We start from the raw sequence: 20,325 nt of genomic DNA on the forward strand, positions 1-20,325 counted from the left end.
CAAATGCTTGCTAATATGATCTTGTGATGGTTGGCTTTCTAAGAAGTAATAGAGTAATGCAGTCATCTGCCTGTTTGAGTGTAATTGCTTTAGGCACTGGCAAAAGTTATCTGCTAAACTGAAGCTGTGTGCATGTTCCCTGGTTTTCTAGTCCGTGTTATGAAAGTTGAAGGTGTGGAGATTGCAGAAAGCATTAATAGAAGCAATAGTTCACAATTTCTTTCTTAAATCTGTAAGTTACACAGTGGTTTCTAGCTGTTTTCTTCTTAGTCTCCAAATAGCTTCATAAGATACACTAAAACAAACCCCAAACAAAAGTCTGTTGCATGCTGCTAACTTACACTTAAAGTGTCCGGTATTATAAAACAGCTCTGATACTGCATAAAGTAGCTTAGAATTCAGAGGTAAAACTGAGTGTTAAGTACAAATATTAGCATCAAAGCACCAGTAATGAAAGCTGCTCCACTTCAAGTTAATTTTTTTAAAGTATGAGAGAAAGCTAAGGTTGCACACTATGCATTTGCTGAGCAGTAAATCTCTACAGTGGTGAACTTAGTTTAAAGAAATGTAAGCGCATACAAATATCACTTGTTTATATGCTTATAATAACAAAAAGAAAACCCTTCTCTCTTTTCAGAAACTTTTTCACTAAAAGGACAAAGGAACTCAAACCTGCTGTCCAAAGCGCTCCTGGTTGGAAGTTGTTTGGAAAAGTCCCACCCAGGGAAAACCTTCCGAAAGATTCCAAAATTATTCAGCAGGTGAGTAAACATCACACAACTCCAGGTACAAAACTTGTAAAAAATTAATGCATAGGTATTGCAGTTCTCTGCTGTTATCTCCACGTTGTTACTGTACAACCACAGAGTGCTCTGGGAAGACTCTTTTGGGGCCTTGTCTAAAGAATAGTAGTTACTGAGAAGGAGTTGGAGTTTTATGATTATCTGGTACATTCTTCAGTACATCTCAGTACTTATAAAAAGGTGATACATGTTCAAAAAGCATTTAAGGTGTTTAGTCAAAACATCAGAACTTGTATTACTTCCTGTAAAATTTTGCCTTATTTAACATGATATGCTACAATTTTTTTAATGCTAAAGTGATTGTGAAATACTCTAGGCTTCCTTTATTAAGTTCAATTCTGAGTTACTTTTGCCTGTTTTGTGCAATAAAACCATAGTCATATTTGTATATTGCGTTTTTCTTCAAACTAGGTACTAATCTAGTAAAATTTATCCTCTTAAAGCATTCTTGTGTTATAAAACTGGTTGGGTTTTTTTTTATTTGTGGTTTTTTTTTTTTTAATTTAACTCGTCTTTCCATATTCCTTCTTGCCTGGAAGACTTACTGTCTGGGTAACTTGTGACAAATTGCTTAGAATTCTGAAACATGTAATCTTGTTTCATTTAGACTTTTAATCTCACTTAAGGTATTTTTGTTTCAAAATAGTGCTGTAAGTTGTACTTGTTTTGGATTTACTGGGGTACTACAGAAAGATAATTCTGATTTCCTTCCCCCGATACCAAGTTGTACTTCCATATATTGGTTCCTGTGGAATCTGTCTTTAATTTGGTAAAATAATAATAAAATGGCATAGTCTTTAAAGATGAGCAATTGGTAATGTATCATTAACTTAATGTTAACATGCAATCCTGAAGTTGAAAGATCTATTGACCCTAAGAAATGTGAATGTCCCTTGTGTTGGTGAAAACAGTAACTTGAATCTCTTGAGAGCTGCTTTCTCTTTGTTTCCTTTCTCAAATTCCATATAAGCTGATGTGTTTGGCAGGTGCAAATGGCTGTGAATGAAGCAGTGTTCAGGCATCTTCTAGAAAGAGCTTCGTGGCGAAGAGAGCCTTTTGGGAGCAACTAAAGTGAAAAATGAGAGGTCCTTTTTGAAGGACTTCAATGTAATGGGACTTGTCACATAACAATGTTGTAGGAAAATGATGAGATTGTAGCAAGTGCTATTTACTCTGAAGTAAACTGGGTGCTTTTTCAACACTTTCAAATACAATTTTCCTTATTTAAATGGTTTCCCTTTTTGGGTGAGAGAGGGCAAGTGTTCTTTCTTAGTTTACTTGCAGATGAATGCTGTTGGCCTTGTGCTATGAAAATACTGTGGTAAAAATCCAGATGTCTCTTCCATCCTGAAAAATGGAGAGTGTGCACAATGCTACCAGTCATCTGCTTCCCGTTTTCTAGTAACGAAGATGTTTGTTCTGGAGACCAAGTCACAATCTGCAGAAATAGTCTTATTTTCTTATCCTGTGGTCCCTCAGTGACTGTTTTTCTTTTAAACTGTAGTGTTCCCATGTTTTTAACTTCTGTGAAGTGACAGAAAAACAAATATGTTAAAACAACATATTGTCTTTAAACATGATTGAGTTGGTCCTAGCCACTAGTTATGTGGTTTGTGTTATAATGGTTGCCAGATTACAGTCACTATTGGATTTATATAATCTTGAGTAATGTGTTAGTAATAGCTAATACTTTTAGCTTCTAATTTAGCTAAAGCATGTATGGTCTTTAGATGAAGCATCATGAGCTAAGATACACAGTTAACAAAGGGGGATCCAGATTAATGGTATACTCTGCACAGAGTTAGATCTACAATACCTGATAAGATTTGATTCTAAAATGGAGAGGTGAGCCTAATGTCTCCATGTCAAATGTCTTGCATGTCTTAAAATTTACAGTATAGCCCCTTGTACATATGCCTCTGAAGAAAATGGTTTCTTTTCTCAAAAACATTCAAATTTGCTAAGCTGGAGATGGGTTAGAATGAATATAGGCACACTTGGTTATTGAAGATCAGTGGAAAATAGTATCTTCACTTTTGAATGGCTGACTGAAGTCCCAAGACTAAATTCCTCACTATGCAGGGCATATGAGTGAAAAGAATATGGGCAAGAATGCAGTTATGAGGCCTTGAAGAAGTTGATAGAAATATGATTAAAGCTTAATATGTTCTGTTCACAAGTAATTCTGTGAACCTGGCAGAGTTCTTCATATTCTACATGGTGTGTCTCTACAAACTTCCACATTGACTTTCTAAATTGAAATCAAGGGATCAAGTGTAATCTAAAACACAAAACACACTTTTTTTTTTTCCCAATTTTTTTAGCCATCTGTGGTCAGAACAATGGCTACTCACTGTTACCAGCTCTTGTAAAATAGGCTCTAGGCGTAAGACTATGGAAGTAGAATGGGCTTAAGCTGTAGGCAAGCTGCCTGTGAGGGAGTTTACGGTAGTTTATTATTAGCAACAAATCTTGCCGTTCCTGAACAGCTATGGCATTCTCCATGGTTGAACACAAAGTTCTGTGACTTACTGATGCCAGTGGCCAGCTTTGGGAGGGTGCAAATAAACCCTTGATTAAGGAAACCCTGTAATGAGTCAGCATCCTTCAGATGATGGATGAGATCTTAAGAAGCCCTTTTGCAGGAAAAATTAACTCGCGACAGGAAAAACTTCGTAGTTAATAGAAGGAGGAAGTCTTTTGGGTAAGGGTAATACTTATATCAAAGCTTTATGGCAATATTGTGAAACTTAAAGGACTTCCCTATTAGTAAAACAAGAAAAAAATTGCATCATTGAAGATTCATACTCAAAAGGGCGGTAGAGCTTACATGCCCTGTTTCCATCCTGGCTGATGGAAGCCTCCTGTGTTATCTTTGTTTGGGTAAGGATGATGTAGTAAATTGATAATTACATTTAAATGAATGCTTGTGGTTCCCAGTCACTGTCTATCAACTAGACACTGCTATATATGCCTCTACAGAGAAGTCAGGTAGTGATTTTAATATCTTGAATAACTTCCAAGAAAAGCTGGAAACTTAATTTGGGATACTGTTTCAGACATTTTTCAGACAATGACACTAGCCAGCTCTGCCTTCAGAGACTGTCTAATGAATATTACTGTAAATCATTTCTTTGCAAGTTTCTTAGCACATGTAGAAGAAGGTAAATGTTTTTGTCGAAAAGCAGCCTGCAGGGCTTGCCTGGCTGGGGCGATGGCAGAGTCCCCTGCAGCTGTGCTGCCATCAGCATGCTTTGGGCGAGATGCTCGAGCTCGAACTGGGTCAGAGGTTGAAAGTTCTTGGCAGCTGCGTCTACCGCTCGCAGCTGCTGGCACGCTCGGCTCTCCTTGGATTTAGAGCTGCCCAAGCAGGATGTGATTGAGGCCAACGCTTTTGCTGGACATCTCCCTCCTCTGGGCTTCCTTCCTTCACTGGTTTTTAAAAAGGGAAAATAGCAACTCTTTAGGACTGCAAATGTCAAATGCATTTGGTTTTAGGAAGTGTGCCTTTTTTCATGAAGTGCAGCTAATAAAACTGGCTATTATAGGAAGTGTGTGGTCATTAATGATCAGCCTGGTAAATTCTTTTTGGTCTGTGCAGAAATCTGCTTTAAATTAGACTGCCGAAATATTTTAATATTGAAGCATTTAAAGCAGAAACGGACTTGTGGGCTGATGTGTAACATTTTGGTGTGTATTGACTGAAGTGTAAGTTCTGTTTAAAAATGCAAACTCAATTTCATTTTTTGTGCTTATGGTTAAAGAAAAGAGCTTTTAATCTATGATCAAAATGATTCTGAATGTCAAGTCATTAAGTTTAGCTCTTGCTTTTTATTAAAGCAGTCTTGAATACTTTTTATTAATTTGTTTAAAGCAGCGTGGTGATTTTTTTCCTAATATGCCTGAATTAAAGTAAATGCAAAATATGGAAATACACATTGCAAGATAAAGAAAAGTAAAACATACACCAAATTCACTTTATCAGCAGTTTTAAAAAAGTACCGTCAGTGACAGCCTTAAATAAGGGGGCGGGGGAAGCTCCTTTTCTATTTAAATCTGACACACCATGAAAAGCTTGCAGTGATTTAGAAATGATTGCTTATTCAGAAGTGAAGTAAAGCCATCTTTTCCAAAAGCTGTCACCTTGTATACAAAATGGAAGATATTTTAGACAGTCTGTTAATACTACCTCTGATTTTGATGACTGGGTCACTGTCCTACAACTAACCTCTGAAAATACTATTTTTGGGTGGCTCTGAAATCTTAAAAAAACAACAACAAAAAGTAAAATACTGCACTTGAGGGCTAAAAAACAGTGTTTTCACTTGCATATTTTTCTGATGTCGTTATCTCCGGTCTGAAATCTAATAGAGAAATTGCATTCACTGAATCAGCACAACTCCCATGGTCTCCCAGGGACAAGAGTTGTCAGAGGTTTCTCTTTAGAGGAACAGATGCATTTTGAATCAGTTTTCATGCGACTCAGACCTTCTAACTTGCAATATTAACTCTTCCCTCCAATCTTCGTTGTTTCAGTTTAACAATGCATGAAGCTCCTAATGCTTAAAAAGTGTATATGGCATGTTTGTCAACGAACCTAAGGATTGAGTATCTGAAAGAAGTAGGTAAATACAGTGCTAGATGCTTTTTCATAGGAGTGGTTCTTAAGCAGGCAGATAGCTAGATAGAGGTCACGTTGGCTCGTCTTGCACTACTACTGGAGAGAAGAGAAAGGCAAGACTTCTGCCTGTTTAGCAGATATAGGTAGAAATACGTTGGTAACAAACTGCCTTGAAACCAGGACAGACAATAAATGGGGGTATTGGGTCTTGCAAGGAACATGTAACACCTGAATAACAATTTGGCTACTAGCAGCAGTGAGGAGGCTGTGGTGGTTTTCTTTGTAAATGCTTTAGTGGTCAGATTCTCAAGAAATGTCTGTCATCTTTCCAGAGTCACACATGTAGTCACTAAAATGCTATGCTAGAGGTAAAACAAAGTGTTATGTTGAAGTCTCTCAGAGACATTCCCCAGCGTTTTAGACTTTTACAATTATTAGCTTGTCAGTGAAATGGTAATGAAACTGGTAGGACCTCAGTGAGACAAATGTATCTCCTTTTGTTTGCATAAAGGACATAAAATACAGTTCAGCTCCTAGTACCAGGGCTTACCCAGCTGCTTTGACAAGAAAGACTTGTCCAGGAGAACTTCTCGTGATGTCAGTGCTATGTTGGTGGCACAAATGTATCTTCAGGGAAATACTCTACAGTGAGCATGGGACTAATATTTTGAAAATACCGCAGAGGTGTTGACTCTGCTGATGTGAATTCTTCAGATTGCTGTTTTTTTAAAAAAAGGCTTTGAGGTCAACTACAAAGAGTATTGAAGCAAACTTTCTCTTCCTAAAGCTTGAAAAAGAAAACATAAGCATTGAACATATTTTCATTTCTGTCCTTGGAAGTTGCTGGGTTTTGGGGAAACAAAGACTATAGCAACAATCTTGAGGTAATGAGCATGATAGAACTTATTTTACTTTGATTTGGTGGGACACTAGATTTTTTTTTGGTCTTCTGGATCCTCTTTTTGATGGGATGCCTCCTCCTTAATTGGGCCTTTGAATTTCTTTAGCAAAGGATGACACAAAAATAGTTGTTTTTTCTTCTCTTAAGAAGTGAGCTTTTGCAGGTTAAGCAGACTTATGCTGGTGAGCTTGAGGTGCTGCGATAGCAAAATCATCATCTAGGCAGGCTGTTTCAAATTCCAAAAGGATAGGATTTAGCAAAAAGATTCAGGTGGTAAAGATGCTGCCTTTTGTGGACTTTTTTAAAGTGTGGGGTTTTTTGGTGTGGGGGGTTTGTTGTTTTTTTTTTTTTTTAATATAAGCCTTAACCTTCTGAGGCTGGCATGCTACTTCAGTACTGAAAAGGAGAAAATAGTATGGCAAGGGAGAAGGAAGCCTTTAAAATGCTTTTTATTAGTCTGGGGTCTGCATGCTACAAGAACACTGCAGATGCATTCAGAAATAACGTTGAAGGCATGATAAAAAACTTATTTTCCTTCTTCCAGGTGCTGTAATCCAATGCTTAAAAGCAACGTCTTTCTCTTCCCCCCGCTCCCCTGTCTTTAAGCTTAGCTCTTCCATTAGAAAACCAGCTTTGACTTTTGAATGGAAACCTGCGGAGCTGTGGTTGTACAGGGTCTCCGTAGTCAGGCATACTTTTGCCTGATTGCCTTGCTGCAATGTGGTATGAGGGGTTTCATATTGCTGCTTAGAATCTTACTTTTAATTAAGTGACTGTTTCTCAAAGCCTTACAAATGTATCTTAGTTCTCATCAGCTCACCAGAGAGGTTGAGGTGTAGTCCACTTTTGAGCTTTCAATTTAGAAATACTAATTATAACATGGCAGGGGGGAAGGTGGGGGACTTAAAGGCCTGCTCTAAGTCACTGTGCTATTTAATGACACTTTCTCATGTTAAATAGAAAAACCCAAACGCTTAATGTGAAAGTTCTGTTTGAAAGTTACCCTAGTATTTTGTTTCTTGCCAAATGCTTATCCAAGTCATTATGTTTCTTTTCCCTTTCTCCACAGTGCAAGTACTATTCTTGAGTATTCATTTTAAGTTTTAAAGTTAACTAGCTTATATGTGAAGATCTAGTTGGGTGTGAGATGCAATCTAACACAAGCTGAATGAAGGCAAGGTCTTCAAGATTCATCTTCAGAGCAAACAGTTTCTGTTTTCTTGTGTCAGCCTATAGACAATGTTTTGTTCTTTCCTTTTTAACAGTGTATTTTCCAAGGCTAGTGCTTAAGTAAGTGTAAGTTTTATGAGTGGTGTGGAATAGGGAGAGACAGTATATCAGGGAACACCTTTTGTCATGCACCTGAGAAGTGCCATGGAAAAAGATCCCCCTTCAGGCAAAGGTGCTGATTGTAGAAAAATCAAAACTTCAATTAAAACAGAAAAATAGTCCAATAGATGTCTATAAACGTCTTGCACAAGTGGGCAGTCTTTGTATATGTTTTTGTACATTTTGAGGGCTGGAGAAGGATGATCAGCCACATCTTTGTTTCTTCAAACATAGAGTATAAATACTCTACATGTGAATTTAAATTTTGGCTTGCATGTTGCTATATTGTAATGGTCTTTTCCTTCATTTATTCACTAAGGCTTTGCTTCTGTTTTTCTCATTAGGATGACAGTTCTGGCAGTCTTGCGTCAATATCTGCTCTCAGTCTATTAAACACAGGGGTATGAAATTTAATATATATTCTTACTAGTCGTATTCAATGCCATGCATGGGACTATGTAGCACTCATTAAAATAGAACAAACATCACATTTTCACAGTAGCATGAATATTTTATGGCACTAACCATCAACTCATTAGATACCATTAGTAAAATAAACAAACAAATAAACTTCACACATGAATCTCACTAACAACTTAAAGTGATAGAGTATTATTGTTTATTGTTGACATTGCATGTTCTTGAATAGCAGGAAATCGGTAATGCTAGAGCTCGACAGTAATTCACTTTCTATGTTTGCTGTGGCGCCTTGCTTAATGGTAAAAGTTGTTAAAAGGCTTAATTTGTAATATTTTTGAGCACCTTGTATTAGCTTTGAAAATTTATATCCTAGAATCTTTTTTGCCTTGTCACTAAGTCACACAAGCTATTAACAGTGGCACTTCAGAACTTCAGATGCTTTTAATCACTATTTCCAGTATGAAATTTTCCAATAGAAAAGTGTAGCTATTGAAACTTTTGTTATATGCTGTTATGTCTTCTATTTGCTGTGACTGGTATCCTTCTGAAATTGGTCCAATGCACATGCCTGTTACTTTGAAAACTTTTTATGTAATCCCACACCCTGTGTTAAACAGGAATAGTACAAGTTAGCTTTTTCCGTGGATCTGTTACTCCGGCTTTGTGAAATAGAGCAGTAATGTAACTGCTGGTTGATATGTGATGCCTGCGGTTCATGTTACATGGTCCAGCCACTCTCAGCTCTTCTTTATTGGGCCCAGAAGCCCCTGGCTTCATGCTTTTTTGTGAACAACAAAAGATGAAACTTGATGCAACTTGTTAGATGTCCAATTGAGGAAAAAATAAAGTAAATGAACAATTGAAGATGGATGACATTACTTTGGAAGGTTGACCTAGAAACACTTCAGTGTTTGTTTGGTTGTTCTCTTGTACTATGTGAAGATTAGTATTTTTCCCTCCTTCAGTATGGGTTCTTCCTATATCACCTGCAAGTTAGGAAAGAATGTACTGTTCTGTCTGTCCTGATAGCATCTGGCATTCTCAGTTCTGGGAAAATGTCTAGTTTGACTCTCAGAATTTTTCAGTGACATCTACTCTTGTTATAAGCACTTCTTTGTTTTTAATCACCTTGTAACCAGTTCTAGCTCAGCGATTTTAACATTTAACCTGGGGGGGACACCCATGACGACATAGGAGGGAATCCTTATGCATTGGCAGAAATTCTTCTTACATAAATTTTCTATTAGTTTTATTAAAGTGATGTAGATGGGTGCCCTCCTAAGCGATTCTATTAATGCTTCCATTCTTGGATGATCAACTCTGCTTGAAATGAAGGGAAATAATCTTTCTGATGATATTTCTGGTTAGCTGTACAACACTGTGAAAATAATCATATAGATGTTTTTAGAGGCCCATCTGTTCCACCGAGTCACACGTGTGTAGAGGGGAGAGAGGTTTAAAACCACTTGCAGAATATATGGCAATCCCCATTGTTTCCTCAACAGAAGTCATGATTGATTGAATAAAACCTGTTTCAGTATCAGGCTTAGAATTTTGGGGGAGTAAAGCATGTTAGAAGAAACACCCTGTGTAATGGGTGCATACTTTGTTTCATTGGAGTATTAGTATGCCTTGACATCTCCTTTAAATAGAGGCAATCCTTAAGATGGTGAAGGTTAATTCAGTGTTGTCTATCAGGTCACTTTCTCCTCCAAGATACATAAAACATAATTGGATCTGTGGTGCTTAATGTGTATAATTGGTACTTTCAGGACTGTGAGACTTTCACAATCCTTGTAATCTAAGGCTTTTATCACTCATTTCCAGGAGTTCAGCTTTTGTTGTTGGATCCTCGATAGATCAAAACTTATCAAAATTTCATGCATCCTTTAAAGCTCTATGGTTTGGGCACTGTAGATGCAAGTTTGTCTTCTAAAATTGAATCATTATGTGCACGCTTGGTTAAATACTTTATCCCGACAAGCACACCCTACTTGGGGTCAGCTAATGCTTTTGAAATGCTGCGATGCAGCTGGTTTTCCTTTCCGTAAATTAGTTTGCTTAGATGCTGGAAGAAGCTGCTATGGGCAATTATGCACATGTTACACAGTGCAATCCAGTACTGTTTAGAGATAGCTAAAATACCTCTGAATGGTCTAGCTGTCCTCTATGGTTCTTCTGAGGAAAGAAAGAAACTTCAGTTTCGTATGTTTTCCATGTAGATATCAAAGAGGTGCAGGTAATAAAGACCTGTGCAGATGTATTATTTTTCTTTTGTTTAAAACATCAGGGGTTTTTTGTTGGTTTGGTGTGTGTGTTTGTTTTCTTGTAAAGAAGTTACAATTTGGGATATCTTTATCTTCTTAAGCACAAAGGCAGTTTATAAGCAAAAGACTTTTTTACCCAGCCCCATTTACGTGTTACCTGTCTGTAGGTTAATAGGCTTATCTATATTTCTGTAGGAATAAATACTGGAAATACAAGTCCCTCCACATATTAAAGTGCTCTTAAATATATTGTCGCAGTGTTTTTCTGGAAAAACATGCTTTTAGCCTGTTAACAGGTTTATTATTGGCAGTAGATGAGAGGATGCAGTTCCATCCTTAATAAGGAGATAACTATTCTTACTTTCCATTAAAGCTGAGATTTGTTTTTCTTTATCTATTTTGGGATTGTGAAATGTTCTGTATCTTTTAATAAATACCAGATATGCTGCAATAAAGAATTTTTTTAATTCCCTAAAGTACTGAAACCATACATGTGACACTTCCAAAATTTTTTTTTTTTGCATAAACTCTTGCATAGTCTTGAATCTTAGTTGTCAGCTGTTCTATCCTGCATATATGCCCTGCATGTTAAGCATTTGACAAGACATTTGACTTTGAATTGTATTTTTACCTTGTTATGGAAGTGTATTAGCTCACATCTTCCGAAGTGAAATTCTATGTCAGCTCAAGCTTTTTATCCTGTGCCAAGAATTTTAGATTCTGTATCAAATGCATGGTTAAGGCTATTGGATTCCTTACATCTAGCCATACAAAATATTCCAGAAAAAATGGGTATTTTAGTTGCACAAACTAGTGAGCTCCATGCATGTCTAATCTTCAAATAAGTTTCCTAGAGCACAGGGTCCTTGAGGAAGAAGCATTTTCCATTGGGAAGCTCTGATACTTTGGAATATATTTCATCTTGGGGAATGTGCAGCCATGACAGTTTGAGCTTGAAGCTATTGTGGTCTCTGCTTACAGTTTTTCCTCTCTATGCATGCATTCTTTTCTTGCAAAAACCAACTGTTCGTAAAGTGTACTTCCAAAAACACAGTTGGGTGATGAGTTCTGCCTTTTGTGGAAATCCCTGTTGAAGATTTTTCTTTTTTTTTTTTCTTTCTTTCTCTGTTGCTTAGTATATCAGTTCTTAGCACGTACGATAGCCAGAAGCACTAGCATCATTCACATGTGTTGCTTGTAATAAAAGGGTGAGAGTGGCTTCATTTCCAACGTCCATTTTGCAACGCTTTTTTTATTTATCTTGCATACAAATTAGGTATGTAGGAATATTGAAAAGGTTGGTACCCTTTGAGCTTCCTCATCTCTGACCACTAAATGAACTTGATTTTGTGGCTCCTGTTACAAAGTACTGGAAAGTGTGAAAGTAAATCGGAACTTCTACCAAGAATATGAGGGATGGCACTGCTACTGTACTGCAGCCTGGATGCTGACCTCCGGGTGCTCTCACAGGATGCATTCCTAACTTAAGAATATGCTGGGGTAGCTTAGGTGTAAAGCATGGCAAGAGTGCCTATAATGTCTCTATGGTTTTAGGTGGAATGAAATAATTTCAGGCTTAAGAATATGTATATTAATTCATACAGTGAATGTTGGTTTTCTGATTTTTCTTGTGCTTGTGTGAATTACAACACAACTCTACCAATCCTGTATGTCCAGATGTTCAAGATCCTTGTTTGAATGTGCCAAATGATGTTGAATGCGTATTATTTTCAAGCAAAAGTTGTCTTGGTAGTTACCCTTCAGGAGAGGAATATGTTCTAGGAAATTTGTATAACCACTGTTCTTGGCCAGAGACTTAGAAATAAGTTGTATTTAAGAACAGTTGGCTAGTAACTTTTAAGTCATTGTGTTTACAAAGCATTAGGGTTTTAGTTTGAATGTATGTATAAACGATGATAGCAAACAGTTGTTCACTCTTTTTCTTTACAAGATGCGTATCTGGGCTTTTCTTGAAGACAGAAAAGCAACAGAGCTTCTCCTCTAGTTGAAATAGTAGGCTAGTTGCTATAGATTTGTGCTTGTCTTTCCAGGGTGCTAACAAAATGAGTTATTTGGTACGCTGCCATGGGGCAGAGTATGATACAGTGGTTAAAGGGTGGATAGCTGGAAGGATAGCTGAAGACTTGGGGCAGCAGGGGGGAGTGGTAGAAACCGCGTCAAAAGATACTGAGAATGTTTCAAAACCATTCTTTGGCTTGTTTTGCGGAGGTGCAATCACCGTTTCTCATCGGTTAAACTATTGTTCTGACTCCCACAAACTAGAAAAAGAAAAGGGCAAGAAGTCCAGATAACTCTTCAGGATCTGAAAAGTATAGTGGCATATAATGCATATGGCCTTACCCCTGTGAACACACCTGATCTCCTCTGATCTCTGAAGCTAACAGGTTGGGCCTGGTTAGTACTTGGATGGGAAACCACTTGGGAATACTGGGTGCTGTAGCCTCTGCCTAGCAAGAGTGGAGTCTCCATCCTTGGTGATATTAAAAACCTGGCTGAACGAGGCCCTGCGCAACCTGCTGTAGTTGACCTTGCTTTGAGCAGGGAGGCTGGACTAGATGATCTCCAGAAGCCCCTTCCAACCTCAATGATTCTGTGATAATGTCCTCTCTTGAGATGAGATTAACATGACTTCACTGAGGTTATACTTTTTGGATCATTTAATGTATCATGCCCGATGTGGAAGAACAAGAGATTTTGTTAGAGATCATTAAAATGGATAGGGTAAGGAGGCTGTTGAGCAGCAAGGTTTAAGCCACCTTAGCGCTGGGCAAACATTTTGTGTCTTCTCTGGAAATCTGAGGCTGCATTGTCATGTTTGTCCCATGTAACTTTATGGACTTCGACTGTGTACTGAATTTTTAAGCTATATAATAGATCTAAAGTTGTCAGCTCTGTTTCTATAGTGCTGTCAATGAACACTGAATGTATAAAGCCCTCTGTTTCTCCCTGGGAGAACTAATGGGTACAAGAAGCTATGTATTAAGTGTGAGATTCATTTGGGAGTAGCTTCTAGAGAAGATTGTTATGTGTGACTGGGAAGATACATGACCTAATTAGTAATTAACCAATTTTTTTATTTTTGGTGACTTAAATGTAAGATATTTTGGTTAATCTGTGACTGAATTTACTTACGCAATTATTAAAGCAACAGATGTACAAGAACAAACTGTTGTTAGATAAAAAAAAAGCTTGTACAAGTTAGAGCTCGCTTGGCCGTGCTTAAGAATAGAGCTGTGTGATCTGTGAAAGTACATTACTAAGGTACCTTGAATTTGTTCTCTTAAAAAGATGATTTTTCAGCTCTTAGTATTCTATGTGTGAATTCCAGCATGTGGAAAACTTGCAGAGAAACTAGTATTTAGCCTTCATGCCTAAGGAGAGTGTGAACCCATAGGCTAACTTAGTTTGGGAGTAAGTTGAAAGTCTTCTCACAGATAACCTTTTAAGATTTGCTGGATCGTAAGAGTGGGTTTCCCAGTAACTTGGCAGTAAATTTTTATTTACACAGGCTAAAAAAAGGAATGTGAGATTTGAGGTTTTCATCTGGCTCTGTCTAGCCTTTTTCCTAAAGACTGTCTCATATTTCTGTTTTGTTGAGTTGCTCTGTGGAAAAAGGAATGGGATTCTTTCTTCCTCGGAATCTTCTGTGTATTAAAGGCTCTTAAATATTTCTTTCTAAGTAGATTGTGTGTTTTAAGTTCTGAGAAAGAAATTATGTAAAACAGACTTGTAATGATAAATATTGTTATATTGTCACTGAGAACAGTGTAGGTAGTTCTGGATAATGTGGGTTTGATAGTCTTGCTAAAAGCTTTAGAAACGTGAGGGGTACCGGATCTTAAGGGTGGCTAGAATCAAAAGGAAAGAAATGGGAAGACATACACGTTCTTGCTTAGTGTTTTTTGTTGGGGTTTTTTGTCAACTTCACAGATTACTTAAATATTCTTGCGCACTAATAAGTTTGGGGAGATTATGCAGATTTCCTAACTGTAACTGATCCTTGGATGCTCAATAGTAATATTGAACTAGAATAGATCAAAGATTAAGTTGATACAAGAAACTGCTTTCTCATTCATCTTTACTTAGCAGTCCTGGAAAGCTGCACTGTCTTGCTGTAAACAATTTCAACTTGTAACGTTAGCTCCTTGCTGTCATAAATTATTTAATAGTATCTATTTTAACATTATTTAATAAGTGTTAAACAAGTAATATTAGAAGTGAGGCTGAAAGTTGAAATTTAATTTTTATCAATAATGTTGTTTAGGAATATGAAGCACGGACAGGAAGAATGTATAAACCTCCACCCCCATCAGCAAGACGTAAAAATATTGAATTTGAACCACTTTCAACTACTGCTTTGATTCTGGAGGATCGACCTGCGTAAGTATGATTCTACTGTGGAACTGACGATGACTGAATTTGTTAGATACGCTTCTGATGAGCTAAACTTCACAAGTCTTACACGAAAGTATCATTGGATTATTCCATCGCAGATAACAACCTAACAAATACCTCCAGAAGAACCTTTAAGTATATTATAGTCTATATGAGGAATTCTTTCTCGCTGTAATGGGGCCACCAGTCTGTTATCTACTGTATATCACAGCTGCCTGTGACAGTGCTGTGGGCATCCTTAATCAGGAAAATTCCTGAAGACTTTTCTGGATTTCTTCCCTGCCATCTCAGTGTGCACTCCCTTCTCCTTCCCCCATTCTGGAAACTTAATTTCCTAGACCAGTCGGGAAGACTTAACAGTGGCAGTTGTTACTTCAGCAAACCTGGATTTGGCTTACCAGAAGAGTCTTCTAAAAAAGAAAAAAAGAAAAAGTATTAGGTAGGTAACAGCAGGAGTGGGAAGAACTGCCTTTGAAACACAAGAAATACCTTCCTGTCACAAATGCTGAATGCTCATTTTGTATCTGGCAACTACAGTTAAATGCTTTATTGGTACTGAGATGATAGCGTTCACTGATACTGTTCCTTGCCCTTGTTCCAGTTGTGTTTTCATGGCTCCTTAAAACTACAGCTGAAGGCAAGGAAACAGCAGATGAGGATGCAACAAAAACTGCATTAAGTACAAATAAGAATAGTAATGAAAAATGGGTAATAAATTGGTCAGTATTTTCAGCTATACAGTCTTCAGAAATTTGAAGGAAAGAGGAGGACCTGCTGTCTAGGAATACATGCTGTGAGGAAAGCAAACGGAACAAAGCTTTCAAATTTCACCTTGAGAAAGCTTGTGATGGCACTGTTAAATGTTTGCCCTAATCAGTTCCAATTAGGAAATGGAAAATAGCACATACACTGTTTCCTTCGATATTCTCTCTAGTGATATATAAGCTCATTCAGTGATAAGACAGAAATATACTGAATGGAGGTACAGATTGCTATGACTGTTTTTTTGTAAATGCATTATTTCTTTTACTGTATAGTGGAGAGTAAGATATGTAATAACTGGTTTGCTAATGCTTTTCTGTACTTTCAAAATGTCACAATTCACAAACTAACATAAGTATGTTTTTACAAATGACACTTCCACTTGTTTCAAATTGGAGTGCCATCCCAAGTGTGTAATGTTGTCACAATCTCATCCTTGAAAATATTTTCTGCTCTCACTTTCATTGGAAATATTAATAAAGCGATCTTTTCTGCTTGTATAAGAGGAGATGGAAAATTTTTTTTGCATATTAAAATGACAAAACTGTCCAGTTTATTTTGAACCAAAGTAGACTAGAGATTGGGTAAGAGACTGAGACCAAACATTGTGTTCTGATGTGTTTTGGAATGAGTCTGCTTAGTCAAAAGGAAGTGTGTGTTTGGCAATTAAAGGATCACTATGCAGCCAAAACCCAAACACATTCTAAGCTGGTGAACTTGTAGCACTGCAGCAAGCTTCCTTAGCTTTAGCTCTGACATAATTGGGGATCTATCCTTTCTTCCTTTGGTAAACCTATCTTCTTTTGTGGGAGTTTTAAAGAGCTAACTATAATGAATAAAAACTTTTACCTTTTATTGAAAATACATCATCATAGATTTCATATGAACAAATGGAGTATTGATATGCAGGTATATTTAATGATTAAAATATGCATGTGCAGAAATGCATTGGAGTAAATAACTATATGGAGTATCAGTATTTCCCTTTTGTCACTTCATGCAAACTTCATTTGAGCATCATTCCAGATGTTCAACAAATCTAATAACCCTGCTTTCGGGGAAGCTATTGGAGGACTAATAAACAGACAACTGGTAGTTCTCTACTGCTGTTACTGAAACACTGGTAGTGCGACAACCCCAAAGCTCACCTTAGAGAGAAGCCAAATTAAAATCTGTTTTGAAATGGTTCAGAATGTCATTTGTGTGTATTGAATTCAGGAACAACTTGTTTTCAGAAATCTTCCTGCCAAATCAGTGGAGGAGGCTTTACGTCACCGACAAGAATATGATGAGATGGTGGCAGAGGCAAAAAAACGAGGTATGTTAATTGCCAATAATCACTATAATTCTTTTTAACTGTGCAGCAAAAATGAAGTAATTTCTGGCTTGTAGGCTAGTAGGTACAGTAGAGAACAACCTTGTTTAATATCTAGGTTATTCTCTGGTACCTATGTGCACACAGTTTAAAACAGAACTCAATTATCAAATCATTAAATCGTTTTCTTATTTCACCACAGTGACCATAACTAGGTTCAGAAGTCAGTTTAACCTTTAATTTTGAAGAAGAAACTTGATGTTTTTTTTTTTTTTAAACTACTTGTGTAATGTGATCTGCTAGAAACTTTCTGGGTACTTGGACTCTTTCTTCAAGCTGTATTGCTGCAGTTGCCACTGAGAGCCAAAGTATAATAAAGCTGACTGCTAAAAGATTTGTTTTTTCAAGAATTTGAGATCAATTCCAATGTGAAGACAGATGAAAACTTCAGGGTTTTTCCAGCCAGCTGTACCTGTGTGAACCTTCCTATTCCCACTAGATCTGTTTTTTAAATTAAACATATCTGCAGCATCTGGTACTGGGTCAATCTATGAATAGTTGTTGAAAGGACTTCTGCAGTCTCGTGCCTAGTATTCAGGGAATAAGCTAATTTAAGAATCTGCATGTTTTACTTGGGCTGTTGTCAGAGATAGAAGCTTCTGAACTGATTGAGCCTCTATGGATCTGTGGCAGCTTACTCTGAAAGATGTAATAAGAAATCCAAGGCATCTGACAACTCATTTCACTCTTCTCTTGTGGTGTGCATCTTGTAAGGTGTGATCTGTGGTCCATGTTCTCTAACTGCATCTTTGGAGGGTCAGCCATGGGTAGTGTTTTAATATGTGTGCCCTAGTATTCATGAAATTAACTATTGCTACACACAGAGCTTCAGTAAAAACTTAATGAAGCTGGTCGGCCATATCAGTTTACCAGGGATGGCATGTTTACTCCGTTGATGTGTCTAATGCTTGCATAAATAGACAGTGTCTTGCAATTTCACAGTGGTTCTTAGTGATGTCAAGATAGCACTTTTCTGTCCTTCTTTTAGCCTTTTTAATAAGAGGGATCTACAAATGATCCTTTTTTAACAGAAGGCAGAATATTCTTCCCTTGTTCAGCATTGTGGTTTTGTCTCAGATCTTTAGGTCCTCTTTCCAGAAAAGAAAATACATAATCCTTCTAGGTGGAAGTTTCAGTAAAATTTGAGTAATTTTAAAATGGATGTAGAATTGGACTTTTGAATAATAATTTTACCTATAATTATTGCTGATTAGTCTAAGTAATAAGTAAGGTTTAGGTAGAATGTGGTGTGAAATTCATTACAGGAAAAACAGCACTGATGATGTGCTTGCTTTTTAGTCATTCTGTGTACTGCAGAAGAGAGTGCTATGAGTTTTCTAGCCAGATTCTTGCTTGTCTAAATCACTGTGTATTTGAATAACTTAGCTTAAATTAAAAAATTTCCTGAGAAATACACCTACAGTCAACAGAAATAGTACCAGCTAGCTCATGTGCAGCCATAATTTACCCTTGATCTCTTTCAGACATCTAATTAATTAGATAATACCTGAATTATTTACCTAATAATTTATATACACTAATACAGAATTATTAACATGTTATGCCTAACAGAAATTAAAGAAGCACATAAAAGGAAGAAAATAATGAGAGAGCGTTTCAAGCAAGAAGAGAATATCGCTAGTGCTATGGTGATTTGGGTCAATGAAATACTACCTAACTGGGAAGGCATGTAAGTAAAGTTCTGTTGTGTAAATGAGGGAAGGCTGGCTTTTCTCCTCTGGAAACAGAGGAACCACATACCTTATTTTCCTTTTCGTTCCTGTTTTGTCAAGAAGCCAGTTTTTGTTACCGTGATATAGTGAGAGGTCATTACAGAGCAACATTAAATGTGCTTTCTGGGAGCTTAATGTTTTGGGGTTCTTTTAATGGGGCTTTAGCATAAGCAGAGATCCTTGAATATTGATTAGGGAAATATATGTTATTTTGCTTGTAAGTTGCCCAGTGATTTTAGAAAACAAGATGTGTAATATGTGCCTCTTGGGGTTTTTTTGGTTTTTTTGTTTTTTCCCCTGTTTCCTTATCCTAGGCGTGCTACCCGAAGAGTTCGAGAGCTGTGGTGGCAGGGATTACCCCCAAGTGTACGTGGGAAGGTTTGGAGTCTAGCTGTGGGAAACGAATTAAATATCACTCCTGGTATGCCTTAACAGATCACATTTTAATGTAAAATTAAGTTGGTTATTTTAAAATTTTGTTTAAAAAAATATAAATCAGGGTATATTTGCTTTTTGAAGAACTGTACTTCACAACCTTAGGAACAGGTGTTTTTTACAATTAGATGTCATAGCCTAGTAAATTATGGAAACAAGGTTCAAAAACTGCTTACGAAACATTTTAGTCTTACAAGAGTTAAGGTTGCGCTCCCCCCAAAAAAATTATTTTTATGTTTAAAATTGAGAATTTGTAGCTTTACTTTCTTAAGGGGGTGGAAAGGGGAATTGCTTCATTTCATAGGTAATGATTTTCATGAACTGGAAGCGTTCTAACCCATTCACAAAAATAAAAATCTGAATTATTTAAGACATGATTTCCCTCTTGTAATTTGCATGTGCACCACAGAAGAAAGCATAATACAGTGCACACTATAAAACCGTGTATAGTGGTACGCCAGCAGTTAGTGGTAACCATCTAATAGATTCTACCCCTGCCCCCAGCGGTTAAGATGAAACCAAGCAACAAAACCAAAGCCAAGAATACTTAGTGTGCTTTTGGTTTGGATGGGTGCTTTTCTTACTTATCTTTTCCTTTTTTGTTCTTGGTTTTGTTTTGTTTTCTTGCAGAACTTTATGAAATCTTCTTGTCGAGAGCTAAGGAACGATGGAAAAGCTTCAGTGAGACAAGTTCTGAGAATGACATAGAAGGTGAGATGTCCTGAATGCTAGACAGCCTCCAATGCGCTTTTACAAACCCAGAAAGTCTCACAAGTTCAGCTGCAATTGCAGCATTAGGAATACTTGTTAAAAGTGCTCTGAGTCATTCTCTACTTAAATGTTTGCTTTCTTGTAAGAAGTCAGTGAGTGAGAGGCTTAACAGTATTTGCTCTATCAATAAAAGATGCATTAAAATATTGCATATGCTAGTTCACTTTCAAATGAAAGTGTTTTCCTCTGAATTCCTGAAATACCAGGACTAAGCTCTCATGAAAATTTTAGATGAAGTACAAAAAGAAGAAATGGGAAACTAAATTACAGTATGTGCTGTTGCTTAGCTCTGCTTAGATGGTTCTTACGTTGGTATCCCTTCCACAATTTTGGGAAAGAAAAAAATTATTCTCTATTTTTTGATTGTGTAACTGAAAGGTAAAGAATATATAACATATTACACATTTCGGATCCCTTGGGTTTCCTGGGTTGCCCAGATGGCCTTTCCTCCCTAATCTATTAAGTGGGATGTTAGCACACTTGTATGTATAA

General features: G+C 37.0%; 1 protein-coding gene across 1 annotated transcript in view; it reads left to right on the forward strand.

The window, feature by feature from the left end:
- Window positions 1-637: 637 nt before the first annotated feature.
- The window catches only part of TBC1D12 (TBC1 domain family, member 12), a gene marked incomplete at its 5' end in the record, with an annotated part of 28,414 nt that continues 8,726 nt past the window's right edge, over window positions 638-20,325 (forward strand). Inside the window, 7 exons of the mRNA XM_009577920.1 lie at window positions 638-761; window positions 7,999-8,055; window positions 14,627-14,742; window positions 16,755-16,837; window positions 18,467-18,584; window positions 18,942-19,048; window positions 19,693-19,773. Of these exons, the coding sequence (XP_009576215.1) occupies window positions 638-761; window positions 7,999-8,055; window positions 14,627-14,742; window positions 16,755-16,837; window positions 18,467-18,584; window positions 18,942-19,048; window positions 19,693-19,773 (686 nt within the window). The remainder of the gene's footprint in view (window positions 762-7,998; window positions 8,056-14,626; window positions 14,743-16,754; window positions 16,838-18,466; window positions 18,585-18,941; window positions 19,049-19,692; window positions 19,774-20,325) is intronic.

Source organism: Fulmarus glacialis, unplaced genomic scaffold (assembly GCF_000690835.1).
Source record: "Fulmarus glacialis isolate BGI_N327 unplaced genomic scaffold, ASM69083v1 scaffold18855, whole genome shotgun sequence".
Taxonomy (NCBI): domain Eukaryota; kingdom Metazoa; phylum Chordata; class Aves; order Procellariiformes; family Procellariidae; genus Fulmarus; species Fulmarus glacialis.